General features: G+C 31.0%; 1 protein-coding gene across 19 annotated transcripts in view; it reads left to right on the forward strand.

The window, feature by feature from the left end:
• The window catches only part of LOC121382258 (troponin I-like), a 98482-nt gene that overhangs the window by 79109 nt on the left and 6193 nt on the right, over positions 1 to 13180 (forward strand). For 15 of the 19 annotated variants that reach the window (XM_041511795.1, XM_041511807.1, XM_041511803.1 and 12 more), the window contains 4 exons: positions 490 to 610; positions 2461 to 2463; positions 4959 to 5059; positions 8370 to 8413. In XM_041511795.1, the coding sequence (XP_041367729.1) occupies positions 490 to 610; positions 2461 to 2463; positions 4959 to 5059; positions 8370 to 8413 (269 nt within the window). Of the gene's footprint in view, positions 1 to 489; positions 611 to 2460; positions 2464 to 4958; positions 5060 to 8273; positions 8318 to 8369; positions 8414 to 13180 lie in introns of all 19 variants that reach the window. The other 4 variants (XM_041511798.1, XM_041511808.1, XM_041511796.1 and 1 more) reach the window with 3 other exon arrangements.

A 13180-nucleotide genomic window follows, 5' to 3' on the forward strand; every position in this document is an offset into this window, starting at 1 on the left:
TATTTTGTTTATTATTTAAAAAGGAAATGATGTGAATCTTGTTTTGATGATGTAATTTTTTTATGAAAGTGTAACAAAATTGCCAAATGTGCCGGATTTACAGAATCTCATTGGTCCTGATGACAGGCCCAGTTAGACTTACAGTTAGTGACAGTGTGTTTTCACCACTATCATTAGACTAACTGTTAAATGCACAAATTCATACAGTGATTTTAGATCTATTGATTGTATTTAGATTACTGACAGTATGTTTAGACTTGAACTATTATAGAGACTAATTGTCAAATGCTATCTTCTGCTGTATAAACTTATTATGTCATTATTTTAGCCTGATGACAAGTGTTTTAGACCTTTATCATTAAAATAATCATTTTAGGCTGATGAAAAGTGGTTTTAGACCTATAATCATTGAAATAATCAATTTAAAAGGGACAAGTGTATTTAGAGCTAAATCATTGAAATGTCAAATTGTGCTGTCTCCCATTGTAGAAACTCATTATGCAAAAGGCTGCCGAGGACTTGAGAAATGAGGCAAAGAAAAAAGCTGAGGAGAAGGAGAAATATATCAATGCCCAGGTGCCTGAGCTGAACACTACTGGAATGAACCAAGGTATACAGCATTCAATGACTGATCCAAAAAATCCATTATGGGAGGCTCCAGTGACATGAGGCGGAATGCCAAGGGAACTATGGGGGAGGTTTGGAGGGGAATCGTAAAAAAGAAAAGAAAATTAATATGTAATAAAATTATAACTGTCACAAAATTTAGGGGGGTCCCCCCTAGATCCGCCTCTGGCATTGGCCCTCTCTACAGCCAGTGGCCACTCAGTTATTTTATTTTTAACTGCAGAATTATTTTTTAAATGTGGTACCTAACCATATGCCCAACATGATATAATGGTCAATAGAAATGTGTTTTATCACTAAAACATTTCATTTATTCATTATTCTCTTAGTGGGCGGGATTTAGCTGAGTCGGTTTGAGCGTTTGCCTGAGGTGCTTGCATCACAGGATCAAACCACCTCAGTGGATCCGTTCAACTGGATGGGTTTTTCTCATTCCTACCAGTGCACCACAACTGGTCAAAGGCCATGGTATGTGCTTTCCTGTCTGTGGGAAGGTGCATATAAAAGATCCCTTGCTGCGGGTTTTGTCTATTGACTACGAGTCAGAATTACCAAATGTTTGACATCCAATAGCCGATGATTAATTAATCAGTGTGCTCTAGTGGTGTCATTAAACAAAACAAACTTTCATTATTCTCTTAAAACTGCCATAAATAAATCTGTTGTAAGTCCAATATTGATACATATTAACGACTTGATTTAATAATTTCACCATTTGATTGTTCAGGAAGGAATGTTTAATGAATAAGAGTATGTGGAAGCACATAAAAAACTAATCATGTAAATGAATTATATAAAGAAAGAAGTGTTTTATTTAACGACGCACTCAACACATTTTATTTACGGTTATATGGCATCAGACATATGGTTAAGGACCACACAGATGTTTTTAGAGGAAACCCGCTGTCGCCACATAGGCTACTCTTTTACGACAGGCAGCAAGGGATCTTTTATTTGCGCTTCCCACAGGCAGGATAGCACAAACCTATAGCCTTTGTTGAACCAGTTATGGATCATTGGTCGGTGCAAGTGGTTTACACCTACCCATTGAGCCTTGCGGGGCACTCACTCAGGGTTTGGAGTCGGTATCTGGATTAAAAATTCCATGCCTCGACTGGGATCTGAACCCAGTACCTACCAGCCTGTAGACCGATGGCCTGCCACAACACCACCGAGGCCGGTATGAATTATATAAATGCATTGATTCATATAGATGAAGATTAAGAGAACTGATTATGGCAATCCAATATATAAACTGATTTATAAGAATGAAGTTATTGATAATTTTATTCATAACAATGAAGTTTATGAATAGGTCGATTGATAAGAATGAAATTTATGAATAAACTGATTTATAAGAATAAAGTTTATGAATAAATTGATTCATGAGAATGAAGTTTATGAATAAATTAATTGAATAAAGGACGTTTATAAATAAATTGATTGATAAGAATGAATTTATTAATAAACTGATTTATAAGAATGAAATTTGTGAATAAACTGATCCACACCAGTGAACTATTTGACAGACTAATTGATAGAAATGAAGTATTTTAATAAACTGACTGATACATTGTATAAATGTACAGATTCTTATTTTTCAAGTAAATGAAATAAAACAATTTTGTTAAGTAAATATATGACATAAGGTATGTTCCTATAAACATACCTTAAGTGTTTTTTTCCAAATCTTGGTGATTTTTATTACTTGCTTTATTTTCTTGGACTGCATTGAAATATAATAGCATCAACTTATTATTAAAAGAACGTGTATTTGACTTTGTAAACTTTGTTAGCAGTGACTGAATATTATAGGAATCTTTGTATTTGCAGTTGGTAGGTTGGTGTGCTCGAACAATTGGGTGATGTTAAACATTTTACTTGAAGCTAGCTACCATATAGAAAATATTACCACATATACTGATGGACAATTTAACTTTGATGGACAATTTATAGTTAACATCTATAAAAGTGCATGTCAATTTTTGTTTTAATTTATTAAATTATGATATATATATTTTTTTAATGAAGTGTCTGTTTTTGTAAAGAATTAGATTAATCCTGTATGTTATCTCCAAATTAATTCTTATGCACTTAATCAGTTTATGGTAGGTGAGACCTTTAATTCTTCACAATTCTGCTTTATAGTGTTTAGTTAACAAGAGGTATTATGAACAAAAAGATCATTTCAGTTTAAGTGTACTTACTGTAATGCATATTTGGCATAACATGCCAATTACACCAATATTCTGAAAAACATTGCTCTTACAAATTATTGTTAAGGTGAAATTATGAATCTAAAATCATTTCAGTGTTAAATTAAATGTTCTGTAAAAGTATATTTTGTTGTACAATTTAAATTTAATACACACAATTCAAAAACGTTGTTGCTAAAAAAATATACACACTCAGTCTTTGTAGACTTAAGACAGTCTGTAATATTCAAATTTTATTGGAGGGGGGGGGGTGGGGAAAAAAAAATGCATCATTTACTCAGTCTTTGTAGTATATTTGTTGTCTCAAGAACAGTACCTCGTTTGATCCAACATTTAAAAGTATTGATGGGTTGGTAATGGTTCGACATAAATGTGTATCTGGGAAAATACATGTTAGATATTCAGTCCCTTGTGAATATTTTTTCATATTCCCATGTCTAATCATGGAATTTTTTTTAATGTTTTGACCATCAGTATATTTGGTATATAGTTGTTATTAAAACTTAAGTTTATTTAATTGTAGCTATTGGCAGGGCTTCTAGATTATGGTACCCCCACACCCATGGCTAGTGATATTCAATGTTGGGCTAGTAAATAACCAATATTACCATGCCCAACAACTAGTGAAAAAAAGTTATCAAATGCTGCATTTTAGTCTTATTTTTTAAATATGAATATCCTGTAACCCACTCCCACCCCTACACACCCCCAATCTTAGTGTGTTTAAGTTCCATCTCCCTCCTTAGGTGACATATCCAATTATTACTTTCAATTAGCAAGAATTTATTTTACTTAAAGTAAAGTAGGGCTAGTGGATTTTTAATCGTGGCTAGTAAATTTCTTAAATTACTGATCCCATGGCTAGTGAATTTTATAAAAATTCTAGAAGCCCTGCTATTGGCATCTGTTTTGTCATTAATTTTTCACACTCTTTATGCACTTCACTTCACTTAATTTAATTGTTTAATTAATTAATTATTTATTTACAAAACATATTTATTTATTTTTAAAAATTATTTATTTTATATACTTTTGTTATAGAAAACAAATCGTAATTAATGTTGTGATTAATTGATATTATCATTTACTGTCTAATCATTTTATTTTTATTTTACTTTCATATGCTTTTTCTGTAATTACTATTTATTTTTGTTCATATTACTGTTATTAACAACAATATTGAAAATAAATTCAAATTCTCCATTGTGAATATTAATAAAATAAATATATAACAACGATTCAAGTGCCATTCCGCCATGAAATCGTGAAGTTTACTGTTAGCTTTTAAGAGCTAATAATCTTGCTATGAGATTGATTCGAGTTTGCTTTGCTAATCTCATAATCTAGTTATACTTAAAAAGCTTAACGTCAATGTCCATCAGCTGGTGTTTCAAAATAACCCAACCGTATTAAAATAGCTTTGGTTTGCTTAAATATACAATAGAGCTGGCGACTTGGGATTGTCTAATTCTTAATAACATCAATCATTGGGGGGTTTTCAATTTGTGGATAGGATTTAGTTCAATCGGTAGAGCACTTGCCTAAGGTGATTTGGTCATAGGACTGAACCATCTTGAAAGACCTTTTGGGAGTTTTCCCACCCCAGTCAGTGCCCCTTGCCTGAAATATAAATTCCTGTCTGAGGAAAAGTGCATATAAAAGATCCTTTTCTACTAATGAAAATAATTTAGTGCTCTGGTTTCCTTTAATTTATTAATACTTCATAAAGCAACCATTTCTACTACCCCAAATATTCAAATCTTCTATGAAGACAAGAAAATATTTAATTTTTTGATCCATCAAAATGTTCTGAAAAATAAAATATCCTGTCCAGGAGTAGAAATGAACGTTTAAAGAACCATTTTTTAAATACCATTCTTAGATTCTAGCCTTGATAACTGCTTAACAGATTTAATTGTAGAATAATTTTATCTTTATTCTAAGAGAACAGATAGCTGGCAAAAATCATTGGTTACCTACATAAACATTTCTGTCTATTGTCAGCCCAAATTGTTTTTAATTTATTTTTATTTCTGCAACAAAATGTAAATATTAAATACATTGGTGATAGAGTGAAAAAAACAGTGACATGATTGTTGTTTGTCCATGTTTTAGCTGACCTGCAGCAGCTGTGTAAGAAACTCCATGAAAAGATCTGTGTGTTGGAGGAGGAAGTCTTTGACTGGGAAGTCAAAATCAGGAAGCAAGACTTTGAGGTATCACTCAACATAAAACTAATTAGATATTTTCTATCAGCATTAAACTGTTTAATACATTCTTGTGACATTAGGGTATCACTCAACATAAAACTAATTAGAGATTTTCTATCAACATTAAACTGTTTAATACATTCTTGTGACATTAGGGTATCACTCAACATAAAACTAATTAGAGATTTTCTATCAACATTTATCAATTTAATACATTCTTGTGACTTTGAGGTATCACTCAACATAAAACTAATTAGAGATTTTCTATCACCATTAAACTGTTTAATACATTCTTGTGACATTAGGGTATCACTCAACATAAAACTAATTAGAGATTTTCTATCAACATTTATCAATTTAATACATTCTTGGGACTTTGAGCTATCACTCAACATAAAACTATTTAGAGATTTTCTATCAATATTTAACTGTTTAATACATTCTTGTGACTGAGGTATCACTCAACATAAAACTAGTTAGAGATTTTCTATCACCATTAAACTGTTTAATACATTCTTGTGACATTAGGGTATCACTCAACATAAAACTAATTAGCGATTTTCTATCAACATTAAACTGTTTAATTACGATTTTCTATCAACATTAAACTGTTTAATACATTCTTGTGACATTAGGGTATCACTCAACATAAAACTAATTAGAGATTTTCTATCAACATTAAACTGTTTAATACATTCTTGTGACTTTGAGGTATCACTCAACATAAAACTATGTCGAGATTTTCTATCAACATTAAACTGTTTAATACATTCTAGAGATTTTCTATCAACATTAAACTGTTTAATACATTCTTGTGACATTAGGGTATCACTCAACATAAAACTAATTAGAGATTTTCTATCAACATTAAACTGTTTAATACATTCTTGTGACATTAGGGTATCACTCAACATAAAACTAATTAGAGATTTTCTATCAACATTTAACTGTTTAATACATTCTTGTGACTGAGGTATCACTCAACATAAAACTAATTAGAGATTTTCTATCAACATTAAACTGTTTAATACATTCTTTTGACATTAGGGTATCACTCAACATAAAATTAATTAGAGATTTTCTATCAACATTTATCTGTTTAATACATTCTTGTGACTTTGAGGTATCACTTGACATAAAACTAATTAGAGATTTTCTATCAACATTAAACTGTTTAATACATTCTTGTGACTTTGAGGTATCACTCAACATAAAACTATGTCGAGATTTTCTATCAACATTAAACTGTTTAATACATTCTAGAGATTTTCTATCAACATTAAACTGTTTAATACATTCTTGTGACATTAGGGTATCACTCAACATAAAACTAATTAGAGATTTTCTATCAACATTAAACTGTTTAATACATTCTTGTGACTGAGGTATCACTCAACATAAAACTAATTAGAGATTTTCTATCAACATTAAACTGTTTAATACATTCTTTTGACATTGAGGTATCACTCAACATAAAACTAATTAAAGATTTTCTGTCAACATTAAACTGTTTAATACATTCTGGTGACATTGAGGTATCACTCAACATAAAACTATTTAGAGATTTTCTATCAACATTTAACTGTTTAATACATCCTTGTGACTTTGAGATATCACTTGACATAAAACTAATTAGAGATTTTCTATCAACATTAAACGGTTTAATACATTCTTGTGACATTGAGGTATCACTCAACATAAAACTAATTAGAGATTTTCTATCAACATTAAACTGTTTAATACATTCTTGTGACATTAGGGTATCACTCAACATAAAATTAATTAGAGATTTTCTATCAACATTTATCTGTTTAATACATTTTTGTGACTTTGAGGTATCACTTGACATAAAACTAATTAGAGATTTTCTATCAACATTTAACTGTTTAATACATTCTTGTGACATTAGGGTATCACTCAACATAAAACTAATTAGAGATTTTCTATCAACATTTATCTGTTTAATACATTCTTGTGACTTTGAGGTATCACTTGACATAAAACTAATTAGAGATTTTCTATCAACATTTAACTGTTTAATACATTCTTGTGACATTAGGGTATCACTCAATATAAAACTAATTAGAGATTTTCTATCAACATTTATCTGTTTAATACATTCTTGTGACTGAGGTATCACTCAACATAAAACTAATTAGAGATTTTCTATCAACATTAAACTGTGTAATACATCCTTGTAACTTTGAGGTATCACTCAACATAAAACTAATTAGAGATTTTCTATCAACATTAAACTGTTTAATACATTCTTGTGACATTAGGGTATCACTCAACATAAAACTAATTAGAGATTTTCTATCAACATTAAACTGTTTAATACATTCTTGTGACTTTGAGGTATCACTCAACATAAAACTAATTAGAGATTTTCTATCAACATTTAACTGTTTAATACATTCTTATGAAACATTTACTCATACAATGAAGACTGAGGTATCACTCAACATAAAACTAATTAAGGTTAATTAAGACATATAATAAAGACTTTAAGAGATTAAAATCTTACTTATTTAGAGATTTTCTATTAACATTTAACTGGTTTTAATCTAAATTCTTGTGAAACTTGTACACATACAATCAAGATTTTGAGGTTTCACTTAATGAGTAGTCACATTAATTTTAGAGATTTTCTTAGAACATTTAACTGGGGTTTTTCTTCTAAGTTCTTGTGAAACCTTACACGTAATAACAATATTATGATCAAGACTGAGGTATGACTAATTCTGACATTTTCAATCATCATTTAATTGTTTTCAATCATTTATAAATTGTTTACACAACCTAAATTGGGCTAGAAGCTAGAGATTTTCTGTTCCTATGTTGTCATCTGTTTTTTGTCAACACTTAGTAATGTTTTCAATGTGCTAAAAAGTTTTAGTGAAACTTTTTTAAAATCTGAACTTAGGCTAAGTTTTACCTATATTCCAATGCCATGAAAATGCATGAAGTTACATTTGAGGAACAATGTTTTGTAGCCACAGGATTACACTTTAATTTTTTCTTGCCTTGTATCACAAAAGAATACATCTAAAAATGTATTCTCTTAAAATATAATTTTGCAAACATTTCAACCACTATTATACTATGTGTAATTATTTTGTAAACATTTGCGACTACTATTGTACAATATATAATTATTTTGCAAACTTTTTCAACCACTGTATCATACTATGCATAATTCTTTTGCTTTCTCTTGCAGATCAATAATTTACAACTCAAATTTAATGATGCAAAAGGCAAATTGTAAGTATATATATTTGCAAAATCTTTCTAATTTGATTGGTTTCTATTTCAGATCAATGAATTAACACTGAAAGTTAATGATACCAAAGGCAAATTGTGAGTACTCCCACTTGGTGTACGTTGGACAAGCCTAGTCTAACCCCGGTAGAATCCATAGACAAACTCGGCTGCTTTCATAGACAAATCACCGGCTGCAGTGGATGTTAGATTTGTTTGTTTTGTGCAGTTTCATTTTCAGGGAGGTTTTTTTTTCAATATTTTTTTTTTTTAGTTGGTGCCCGATAATTACCCATGATTCTCCATGCATGGTTGATGCTTTAGTGCTGATCTGCCATGATTTTAAATTTGTGTTAAATTTATTTTAATTTTAATTTAATTTAACATTTTGTATATTTGATGATTTAATTTATTATTTTGCTTATATTCTACTATTGTTGTAGCATGCTGTGTTACGGAACAGATCTCTTAATGTCAGAGAGGGGAATGTGCTATCGAATAGGCTACTCTTATTGATAAGGTCACAGTCACGGTCAAAGTGTTTTACATGCTCATTCAGAGCAAGCTGTTGTAGCACATGCCCGTTGTGGACACAGGTTCCTGCCAGAGCAAGCCCTTACACAACTGATAGCAGCAAGGGGTCTTTCATTACACTTTACCAGAGCTGGGTGCCAAAACAGTTGAAGGGAGTAAGAAAGTGCTCCCCTAATTTAGATTATGGGGAGCCATTTAAGATAGCAGCAAGGGTCCTTTATTACACCTAGGTGTGAAAACATTTGAAGGGAATGATTAAGTGCTCCCCTAATTTAGATTATGGGGAGCCATTTAAGATATTACCATGTTGATACCAAATAAATTAACTAGCTAAGGGGAGTTAAAAATTACTCTCTTTGGACCAGTCTCAGGTGTGTGATGGAGAGCGAGAGTGATAGCTCCCCTTACATGGTGAGGTCAGCTTTACCAAGGATAGTACTGTACTTGGTGTACTGGAGTATATTTTTGGAATAGGAAATAACAGTGTTTGAGTCTGCGATCCATCGTGCCTCATGCTGGTGTTTGGTGGTCTGTTTGCTAACATATTAAGCAGACTTGAAAATCTGCAGAATCTTTCTGGTGTTCCTGATTTTAGAGCTACCAGATGGAGGGGGGGGGGGGAACACACTCTAGTGAAGGGTGTGCACAGACTCTAGTGAAGAGTGTGCACAGACTCTAGTGACGGGTGTGCACAGACTCTAGTGAAGGGTGTGCACATACTCAAGTGAAGGGTGTGCACAGACTCTAGTGATGGGTGTGCACAATCTCTAGTGAAGGGTATGCACAGACTCTAGTGACGGGTGTGCACATACTCTAGTGAAGGGTGTGCACAGACTCTAGTGAAGGGTGTGCACATACTCTAGTGAAGGGTGTGCACAGACTCTAGTGAAGGGTGTGCACAGACTCTAGTGAAGGGTCGCAATCCATTTGTTTCCTACTTATATAGAGTAGGACAACAAAATTACATTTTCATCCTCAAACGCCAGAAATATTTTCCTTTCCCGATTCCTTCTTGTCACCCCTAACTTACTAGTCTTTCTTTTATAAAAACTTCTCTTTTTTGTTAAAGTTAACCTATAGGTTGTGCTTTATGCACAGTGATTAAACTTTCTGGTTTTCACCATCACCACCACCAAAACCACCAACACCTATGTTATTTGAAATGGTTTTCACCATCACCACCACCAAAACCACCAATACCTATGTTATTTGAAATAAAAAAATTTGGCTGTTTTGTAGAACAAAATGAATACTAGTAGGTAACAACTAAAACGGTTATGAGAAAACCAAAATTTCCAGAGCAATAGCCAGCATGTCATGTTGACCCGTGTGTGTGTGGCATTGTGTGATGCACTGGTTGACACCAAAATTCATTAGCTGGTTTGTACATGTGGATTGTGATACAGTTTTTTTTATCACATTTACTGTTAATTGTTTTAAATATAAGGGATTATTAACAACCTTTCTGATGGTGTGCTTAATTTAGGCAATTAATATTTCATAATTCATTTATTAATAATAATTTAATCATGAATCCATGTTTGAAACAATGTTAAGTCGGAAAAGTAGAGAAATAAAGTCTGTAAATGAATTTGCGAATTTTTGTAGACCAGTTTATAAATGAATTTATTGTAGTACATAATATAATAATGTTTCTGTAAATGCCATATGGAATGTTTCTCTGTTACATATTGTGTTAAAGATTCTGGTATCTAGTATTCTCAGTATAATAACAGGTTGTTTTTTAAGTATATTTATTTAATAGACAATTAACAGCTTTATTACATACATATACAAATGTGCATCTTATTAAATTTGATCAGTTTTGATTACATGTGTATAATAATTTATGTCTATTCATAAATCAGGTATTTTACATACAGTTGTGTAAATAGGAAATTTAATCAGGATGTGATGGAAGGAAATGTTTTATTTAACAACACACTCAACACATTTTATTTACGGTTATATGGCGTCAGAGGATGTGATGGAGTTTTCTTTACAATGATTTTTTGTGTCTTAATATTTACACAGATCAGTTTGATTTTTAAGCAGATTACTTTCATGGACAAGTTTGTTACATACTTTTCTCATAAAATTCTGTAAATGGATAATTTAATCATTATTAACAGGTGGAGTTTTTAACATTGAGAGTAAATGTATTTTGTAATAATTACACAGAGCAGTTAGAATGTTAAGTTGATTACTTTCATCGACATATGCTAATTATTCTTTTGCAGTAATATTGTTTGTCACTTATTTTCATCAATTCTCCATCCACTTTTAAGATCACCAGAGTTATTTATGTAATGTATGAAGTGTATGGATATATGTTACCTGTTCTTGTAGTTTGATATCAGGATCAATATCTTGGAACAAAACCAAAATCTGAATATTTATGTAAAATTAAATAATAAATAAATAAAAGGCAACATTTTAAATTTTTTATTTCATTGATATATATCTCCTGTATAGCACTCGCCCAAGGTATTTCAGTCCAGGGGATCAGTGATTTTAAAAGTTTATTAGCCAAGATTAAAAATTCACTAGCCCTACTTTATGTAAATACAATTTTATTATTAGGAATATCGGATATGTCACCTAAAGAGGGAGACTGACCTTAAAAATCCATAGATTTGAGGGGTGGGAGGCAGGATATTCATATATACAAAATAGACTTAAATAGAGCATTTGACAAAAAAAATTCACTAGCCGTCGGGCAACGCTATAGTATTTATTCACTAGCCCATCACTGAATACCACTAGCTATGAGAGTGAGGCTAACATAATCTAGAAGCACTACAGTCATAGGATTGACCCACCTTGGCAGACTCATTGGGGTTTTCCTGTTCCAACCAAAGCCCCATAACTGGTGTATCAAAAGTTATGGTATGTGCTGTTTTGTCTATGGGAAAGTGCATATAAAAGATCCTATGCTGCTAAAGGAAAAGCATAGCGGGTTTACTTTGGAGACATGTCAGAATTTCCAAATGTTTGACATCCAGTAGGATATGATAAATTAATGTGCTCTAGTGGTGTCACTAAACAAGATACATTTTAACTTTTTTACCCATCAATAACTGAATTGGCGTTGTATGTTAGAAAATAAAGATTTCAGGTTTTTACATGAAATTTGTAATATGATGATTGGCTAAAGGAGGATATAGTGTACAAAATTCTGTTTGATATTAGTATTAAAACATTCTTATAAAATACTGTTAATATAAACATAATATTGCCATACAAATAGTACTGGTATGAAAACATTGTTGGACTAAAAATACTGCTGAGATAAAATACTATTGTTATAAAACATATTGCTGGTTTTAAAACACAACTAATATAAAAATATTATTGATATTATTGGGATTTTAAAAAAAGAATCCTCAATAGTGTAGTTAATCTGTTGATTTTAAGACCAGCAAGTTCTAGGTTCATTTCCCAGTATCAGTTGTAAGCCAGTCAGTTTTAGCAGCTCGATCAGGTCAGTTCCTCAACAAGAGTTAATTCCCCTGGTCATTTAATTTTGTGAATGTAATTGAAGGCTATATTTCATGTTCTAGATGGAACATTTACAACAGACTTTAAAATCAAATATCTGAATACTGAACTAATTTGTATACAAATAGACCAAATGGTTTCAATTATATAAGATTTTAGTTTTCAAAATATTTTCAATAAAGAGAGTAATTTTTATGGAAGCACAAAATTAAAAACAACAAAACAAAACTAATTTGGATTCTATAGTTCTTTATTATTTTGAATGTCCAATATTAGATAAGAAAGTTTTCATTATTGTTTGAGTTCAGTTATGTTGGGTATTAATCTTTTATTCATCAGAAAATTCATAAAACATTTAATTCCTTTACAATCAGTAATTTTAACTTCTTCGAGTTTAGATTTTATCTTTCAAAAATGCTCATTCACTAGTTTAGAGATATTTACTTATTAAGGATTGTATTTAAAGTTTATTATTATTGTTCAGTTTACTATATTTAAAATGAGAAATTATTGTTCAATTTTTAATTCCTGAGCATCAAACATCTAATAATAAGTAAGTGCTATATTTTAAGTAGTAAAATCAGATAATAATTTTATACTCTAAACTGGAGGTAAAAAGCTAGTGATTTTTCTTTGAGCAGCAACATTATGTAATAACAAACAAACAATTCTGCCCATGACTTTGACGCCTGTAATCCTGGACCAAATCTTTTTCTAAACTGATGAGTAAAATAGTACGGTTACAATTAAATATATTTACTGAAAGCATAGTTTTTTCAGTTAGATCCAATGGCCGATGTATTTTCATGCCTGGGTGTCATCAAACATCCG

This window comes from Gigantopelta aegis, chromosome 9 (assembly GCF_016097555.1).
Source record: "Gigantopelta aegis isolate Gae_Host chromosome 9, Gae_host_genome, whole genome shotgun sequence".
Taxonomy (NCBI): Eukaryota; Metazoa; Mollusca; class Gastropoda; order Neomphalida; family Peltospiridae; genus Gigantopelta; species Gigantopelta aegis.